At 38.8% G+C, this 8,267-nt stretch overlaps 1 protein-coding gene across 2 annotated transcripts in view; it reads left to right on the forward strand.

The window, feature by feature from the left end:
* The window catches only part of ESR1 (estrogen receptor 1), a 182,188-nt gene extending 173,921 nt beyond the window's left edge, over positions 1 to 8,267 (forward strand). For both annotated transcript variants that reach the window (XM_085576600.1, XM_021540602.3), the window contains exons 8-9: positions 1,241 to 1,424; positions 3,017 to 8,267. In XM_085576600.1, coding sequence (XP_085432726.1) covers positions 1,241 to 1,424; positions 3,017 to 3,251 — 419 coding nt within the window. In that variant the 3' untranslated portion in view covers positions 3,252 to 8,267. The remainder of the gene's footprint in view (positions 1 to 1,240; positions 1,425 to 3,016) is intronic.

An 8,267-nucleotide genomic window follows, 5' to 3' on the forward strand; every position in this document is an offset into this window, starting at 1 on the left:
AAAGAAAAGCAAAACAAAACATTATTCCAGAAACCATTTTTTCCCCAAGGACAAAATCCAGATCTCTTCTTGGGTCTGTAGATGAGCTGATGCAGAAGGGCCAAAGCACAGGATTAGTCAAATCTATTATAGACACAGGATAATGAACACTCTATGATGCAGCCATTTTGATTGTATTCCTGTATGTACATCTTAAACCTCTGGTGCCTCAGGGCTGGATTATGGCAATATGACCTGTTTAGAATTATTGGTTCAGTCCAAAAGATTTAAAAACTGATGCTGAATGCAACAGCTCTCTTTTGGCAGCACAGTGTTGTTGTGACCCGATTCACATTGGCTGTACGTTGTCGTCCAGAAAAAGAATCAAGATAAAACAGTCCAAAATAGTTTAGACTTTACAATTTTGAAAGCTGATGTGCTTCATGCTCCCAAAATTTATTAGTAGCAAAAGCTTTTATGCCTGGATTATAGACTCTTGTAGGTGATATAGAGGGGCTGTTGGAGAGGGCATTTTAAGGTGTTTTGTCTTCTGGAAAAATTTTTATCTGGTTCAAACCTTCAGGATGCTCACTTTCAGCAGTAAGATATTCAAGGCAGCAATTTGCTCAAGCTGATTTGGACACATTTTTTAAAGCAGAGTCAGCTTTGCAGGTGAAGGAGCACACCTATCAAGGCTTTTTCTTGGTTGGGAGAATTTTGTTGAGGCAAACATCCATAAACAAACCCTGTTTTTGTTTACATGTTTTGTGGTAACATTATTCAGTTCCAAATTTTCTAGAAAAATAATTAAAAATTAAATATTAACAGGGAAAATGTCAAAAGCTGCTGAAAGCTTGGTTGGTTGGTAAGTATTGCAGAGTTCTCAAGGGGAACAGCATCTCCTCAAGGTTTCAGAGTCAAGTGACCAAGAGAAGGCCCACAGGTAGGTCTAGCTGCAGGTGTCACCCAGCACCTGGTGGAACCCAGGCAGGAAAGTGGCATTGTCTTCTTCCTCCTGCTTTTCCCACAGTGCCTGAATCCATGGCATTCCATGGGCACTTCATTCACTCCATGAATCCATGGGCTCCAGGGTCATTTAGAGCAGCAGCATCGCTGCCAGGCAAGAGAGCTGGCACACAGTCAGATCCTTTGGTTTAACACAGCTTAAAAGGCAGCACAGGGCATATCTTGGGAAGTTCTGAGTCCACCGAAGTAATTTTTGCCTGTGGTTTGTTTGTTTTCTTTCTCCCTCCTATTCTAGGTGTGTACACTTTTCTTTCCAGCACCTTGAAATCTCTGGAAGAGAAAGACTATATTCACCGTGTCCTGGACAAAATCACAGATACTCTGATACACTTAATGGCTAAGTCAGGTCTTTCTCTGCAGCAGCAACACAGACGACTGGCTCAGCTCCTCCTCATCCTCTCTCATATCAGACACATGAGGTGAGAGCAAGCACACACTTTTGTGCTGGGCCCTTGCAAGTGAGGTGTCACAAATGTACATGCACGCTTTTCCTTCACTGGTGGGAGTGCAAACTGTGTAAAGGGCTGTTACAAAAAAAAAAAAAATTCCATATGAAAATATTTACCCCATTTGTCCCTTCTAGTTGTCTTTTCCTCTGCCTTTTGTTTTGACCATGCTGATAGTTTGATAGAAAGGAGTATCTGCCTTTAATCTTATGTGTGCCATAGAATCACAGAATGGCCTGGTTTGGAAAGGAACTTAAAGATCATCTAATTCCAACCCTCCAGATATGGGCAGGGACACCTTCCACTTCGACCAGGTTGTTCAGAGCCCCATCCAAACTGGCCTTGGACACTTCCAGGGATGGGAGACCCACAATTTTTCTGGACAACCTGTGTTCTATTGCCTCACAACTCTCAGTACAGAATTCCTTCCTAGTACCGAATCTAAACTTGCTCCCTTTAGTTTGAAGCCACCCTGCCTTGTCCTGTCACTACATGCCCTTGTAAAAAGTCCCTCTTCAGCCCTCTTTTAGGTCCCTTTCAGGTACTGGAAGGCTTCTGTAAGGAGCCTTCTCTTCTCCAGGCTGAACAAGTCCAGTTCTCTACGCCTTTCCTCATAGGAGAGGTGTTCCAGCCCTTGGATCATCTTCATGGCCCTGCTCTGAACCTGTTCTAACAGGTCTAAGTTTTTCTCAGGGTTAGGACCCCAGACCTGGACACAGGTGTATGAAAAGTACTGAGTAGAACATTAATGTAGGAGTAGCCTAGCTCTGCAAACTTTAGTCTCCTATAGGATTTAATAAAACTATCACTTCTATGCAGCCACTTCCCACAAGTGTCATGATTGCAAATCACTTTAGAAAAGAGATTATTATGTGAATTGTATAGCTAAGGATAAATACAGAGCTACCAAATTCCAGTCTTTTGCTAATCAGAGGTGAGCTGCCTGACACTCTACTAGTAATTGCAGCAAATGATTCTCCCAAATTACCTCTTAAGGTAACTGCTCAGTGGATGAGGTGTTAACAAAATAAATTTCTATGAAGATATGCTATAGATTTTATTATTATGAAACCACAGGAGATGTTGCTACACAGATTTTTTTTTCATTATTTCAGCTAATGAAATTTAAATTAGAGTAAACACCACATCATAGCTACTGAAGCTGAAACATGCAGATTTTACCTCCTGAACTGATACACAGATCTTTGAGGGAAAGTCAGGGGATGTGTGCATGTAGTTTTTTTCACTTCTGTCATTTCATAGAGTTTCTTTGTTCTTGTGTTAATGAACCTTTTTTTTTTTCCCTCCAAAAAGAATTTGTACAATTAAGGAAATTTCAGATGTATAGCAGTCTGCTACATTCTTGACTACAGCAGTCTGCAACATTCTTTGAAGGTGCCTCCCTCTGCTTAACTGTAGCAGATGTGTACAGCAAATGCACTGCTAAGTTGTTGAGTACAAGACAGGATTTATTTATATGAACACAGAAAATATTATTAGCTGGTAGCTTCCCCCCCTGCCCCGTAGCATATTTGGAAAGTAACTTTTTTTGTCACAACCCACAGCAACAAAGGAATGGAGCACCTGTACAATATGAAGTGTAAGAATGTAGTTCCGCTCTACGATCTCTTGCTGGAGATGCTGGATGCTCACCGACTGCATGCCCCAGCAGCCAGGAGTGCTGCACCCATGGAAGAGGAGAACCGAAGCCAGCTGACAACTGCATCAGCTTCATCTCATTCCTTGCAGTCTTTTTATATAAACAGCAAAGAAGAGGAGAATATGCAGAATACATTATAAACAGAAGTCAGCATATACAGTGGTATGAGAAACCCAGCAGTGTTCTACCTAGCTTATGCTTCATTTCATCTATAGTGCCACCTTTGAAAACACTCCAGTGACAACAGACACCAGCATTTTCCATATGAGTGTTTGTCAAGTGCTTGCGTACATTGATTGCTTATCCTAAATGGAAGACATTTCATTGCTATGGATAGCCAGCAAGGATTGTCTGGCTAACTTGATTTAAAATTTTCAGTGTTTTAATTTAATTTTGCATGTTATTTGGGTAACTAAGTCCTCATCTGAACCATACATTCATTTTACTATAAATTGATAGGCCATACCACCCATGCATATTGGTATCCTCATGAGTGGTGTCTTTGTTAATATCCATCCAAAATCGTGACCTCACGTAGTCCTTTACTTGCTTGAAACTTTGAAGCAGTTTGGTAGAGATTCTGGATGACTTCTTGGGCAGTGTAAAGAGAAAGTTGACTGGCATCTTAGCATGCCATAGGGAAGCTGCACTGCGAGGGACTGCCTTGGTAGTCTAGTTAGATTCCTGCCTCTTTTCTTTCTACAGTATAAAGGAACTGCTGTCTGAGAATTATAGTATTTTACCTTGCTGGCTTACATCACCAGACAACTCCCTTTCAACCTCATTCTGACCAAGTTTTAGGTACCCTTACCATATCTTCTAGATGAATTGCTTTGAATGTATGTTATCTTGTCTGATCTTAGAAAGCTAAATTGTTTTGTTGCCCAAGAGTGTAAATCCAGGGTAACATGGCAAACGGATAACATAGGGAATCATAACATTCTTGAATCAGACCAGATGATTACAAAAATCATCAGGTCTTAAAAAAAGGTCTTCATGCACATACAGGATCCAGCACTATTAATAAAAAAAAAAAATCCCTCCCCCTATCTTGTGCTTTGTTGTGCTACAAAGCAAGGGGTGAGGATGCCAGTGCGAGACTGGCACAGAAGGGTGGGATGACCCCATCCTGCTCAGCAGAGTGTGGTCTAGCTGTGTGTGGGAGGGCTAGTATCACAGAGCAGCAGGTTTTCCCTTGCCTTGGCATTATTTGGCTCTTGTTGTGGCATGCTTCAAAACCACTGTTAAGAGCCAGCTCACCTGTGACACCAAAACTGGGCAATGAGCCTCACACATGGTGTAGACACTGGGACTGTATGTCCAGAAAGATGAATCTGTCTTTCTCCATGCACGTCTGTAGCTCCTAAGGATATTTTTAAGGATCAGTTTGATTCTTCAGACCAACCGTAAATATATAAAAAGACCACTGACATCAAGTTTCAACAAGACATGAAAGAGACTGAAGAACTCCACATGATATGCTATCCATAGCAGATGTTGGTGCTGCTGTTTGACTGGCTCTGTGCTAGAAAGTTAAATGTCAGGGAACTTTGCTGGGTACTGGAATGAGATTATTATATATGCCAGGGTTATTTTACTAATGTAATTATAAAGTTTGCCCATGCTATCTGCACTTCTGATTGACAGGTGCTGATTGGGATTTAGCACAAACAAGGGACTATTCCTACAGCTGGTTGGAAACAATCACCCTACCAGTGAGGCTGTTTCCTAGCACATGTGTAGGCTGCTCCACAGCAGCTGGCCACAGTGCTAGTGAAATGGTTCAGGAATGTTTTTACTATGGTTGAAACCTTTATGTTGATTGGAATATCCTGTAGAAACTAAATATAGGAAACAATGCAAATAATGCCATACAGGAGTGCCTATGTCTAATTATGCTCCCTGTCACATAGGCAGAGTCTGTGCAGTGAGATCAAGTTTCATGGCAGTTGTGAATGCAGCAAGGCATAGGACAGATTTGTGCTTATAGTCAAGAATACAATTCTTTAGTGAATGTACATAATGGTGTCTATAATAGTTTAATGTACATATCTGAGGATATGAGCAGTTTGAAAGCCTAAAGCTACATGCTACCAATGTTTGAGAAGATTCCTCAAAAACTGTGCAAGCCTAAACATGTGAAGCAGTCATCATAAGTTCATAGGCTTTTTCTTGATGCATATTATGGTGTCATTTTTTTCTGAGTGTGCTGAAGATTTTGTCTTTTTGTGTATTCAGTAAAAGCATGTGTGTGTCTGTATGCGTGCGTGTGCGAGTGCTTATTTGGTACCTAAGGGCTTTTTGAGGGCTCCTAAATGTCATGAAAGAAAATGAAAATTTTGGGTTTTTTAGTACCTGGTTTTCAGATGTGTTAGAAAAACCGTGAAATGAGTGCAGGCTAAGATCTGAATGGAGCACAGGAATCCCTGCAGTTAAATTCACATGCTTACACCGTCATCATTCACTTGTAGCCCAGTTCATTAGAGCTGCTCTATAAATAAGGTACATGCAACTTGTTCTCTAGGCTAGAACACACAGATCAAACTCATAAGCTGGAAAGCAAATTGGTTTAAATGAATGCCTCCCTTCCTACATCCCAGAATAGGTCATTACATTGATTCAAGTGTAAATTTGACCTAGAGGATAAAAGGTAGTTCACAGATAGCAATTCACAACAGAGGGTCAGATTTAGAGGGTACCATAAAGGGCAAGTACCTTTACACTCAAGAGAAATTCCTAGTGAAGATGGAAAAGCATGATTTGTAGTGGTATGCAGCAGTCAGAAGGGTATCATAATGTGTCTTGGAATATGCAGAATAATATCAGTCAGCTCACAGTAATTATGAAATCTATTCTGGGCTCAGCCCTTGCAAGGAAGAAATTTAGTTTTCATCCAGTCCTCCCATGTTTGTGGTGACAACAGTGAAGGGCAACCTAGAAAGAGTGATTCCCAGTAATGCATTAATTTACCTCGGGACAGATTTAGGATCCATGTCATTAACTTTTTAATGAGATTTTTATTGAAGCAGCATCTTAATGAATATGGTAACATTCCCAGGTTATCTATAAAGATGGCCCCCATATCAGACAGATGAATGTTGCTATTCAATTGATTAAATAAAGTCTATGATACAAAAATGGCAACTTTTTAATATGTAATTCTTAATGATGCTCTTATGTATGCAAACAATTGTGCCTGACATTTGGTAGCTGTTATTTCACAAGATGTTATTTTATGTGTGTGTATATATATATATATATATATATATATATATATATATATATATATATATATATATATATATATATATACATCATATTTGCAGCTGACAAACCAGTACTACCTGAATATCTGGTGCTGGATATTACGTAAAAATACATAGCATGTAAAAAAAAAAATATTAAAGAAAACTTTTCAAGGCAGCTAATTATGCTTTTACCAAAATATTCATAGTGATGCCTCTGAACAGCTAACAAAATAATTCTTTTGTACCATTTATACATGGATTTTTTAAAAAAACAAAAATATCAAAAAACAAAGAAACCCTCTAGAAACATAGGCAATGTAATACCAGCACAAGGCAAACATAAATAGACCAGATGAATTTGCTTTGCTTGAGAACATAGTTGTAACTGAAGTATCGCAAAAAGCTTGGGAGGTAGAAGAAGAGATAGGGAGATATGTAGTATTTAGTGGTGTCAGAACACGTGGTGTTTGAATATGTGAAAGCTACTCTGGTTTATAGTGGTTTGAGCCACGTCTCAAAGTTGCTGACTTTGTCTCAGGTAAAACTCCCAGTTGGGGTAGTGAGATTTGTACTTGGGTGAAATAATTTAATGAAAGTTTATTGGTGTGTGTTGTGATAAATTTACTATTATGTTTCAGTGACATCACTTGATGATTTTTCTCCTTCTCACACTGAGGGGTTTAAAAGTGTAATTAAAGAAATAATCCAAACTGAGCTCTCAAGGATATTGCAAGGATTGTCAGCAGATCACTGGACCTTCAGTTCAAGCAAAATCAAGCAAAAAAAATTCCAAACTGTCCCCTTCATATGAGTCAGGATTTGTACTGGAGCCTCCATCCATTTCAGTTGATGGCAACTAATTCCTTAAGACCTGTGCCAGATGTTTAAAACTAAGAAAACTACCAACAAGATAAAAATTCTGCCTCAGTGGGTGTTTAGTCTTATTACAGGCTTAGTAAGAACATGGCAAGCCCCTCTTGTGCATATAATTTCCTGTTTTAAAATTCGACTGCAACTCAGCCTACAGATAATAGGTTTTGTATATAAGGCATTCTCATCTGAACTTGTGTGAAGTGTATTTCTTACTTTGAATAAAGAGATTGATGTTTTCAATGCTATCTACAATCGTGATATGGCTTTACAGAAAGTCAACACGTAATAGAAGGGTGATGTTAACAATGGTATCGTAATACAAATCAATCTTTGCTGTCACCTGCAAGTGTAGCAAAATCTCAAACTGATCTGAGAGTTTAAAATGAATGTTTTCCCAATATTAATGTCCTGCCCTTTCTACTCACAGTTCCCTTTCATCCTTCAAATGTAAGTAGCCTTATATCCTGAAAATCATTTTTGAAGTGATTGCTGCCCATAAAGGGTATTTGGGTTTGCACTGTGTTAGAGAGGTATTAAATTCTTTTGCATTCAAATGTGCCTAAAGGAAATAAACAAACAAAAATCTAGAAAAAATATATGCTGCCAGTTTGCAAATTAGAACATTCTGTAATCCTGTGTGCCTATGATTAGAAGTCTGTTTCTTCAGAAAGTGCCCATTGAAAAAGGAAGGGATAGACTGCTGGTCATGAGACTTGCATTATCAAGCCACTTTATGTATTACCTTATTGTATGTACTATGAAACCAATGCTTTTGTATGCACTATGTAGTCTGTCAATGCAAAGTCCTTTCTTTGGTATAGGCTCAGCTGTCATAATGTATTTGTTGAAGTATTCTCTTGTTTCACTGATGCATATGAAATTATTGACGTCTTTGGTTTTGGTGAAGTATTTTTAAATTTGTTTTGCACCTAAAAAAAGTTCTAAAAAAGTCTAAATAAAAAATCTGGTAGGCTACCTGATTGGTGCAAGATTTTTATCAATGTATTTGATGTTGAAAATAAAGAATTAATCAGA

Source organism: Lonchura striata, chromosome 3 (genome assembly GCF_050655825.1).
Source record: "Lonchura striata isolate lonStrDom1 chromosome 3, ASM5065582v1, whole genome shotgun sequence".
Classification (NCBI taxonomy): domain Eukaryota; kingdom Metazoa; phylum Chordata; class Aves; order Passeriformes; family Estrildidae; genus Lonchura; species Lonchura striata.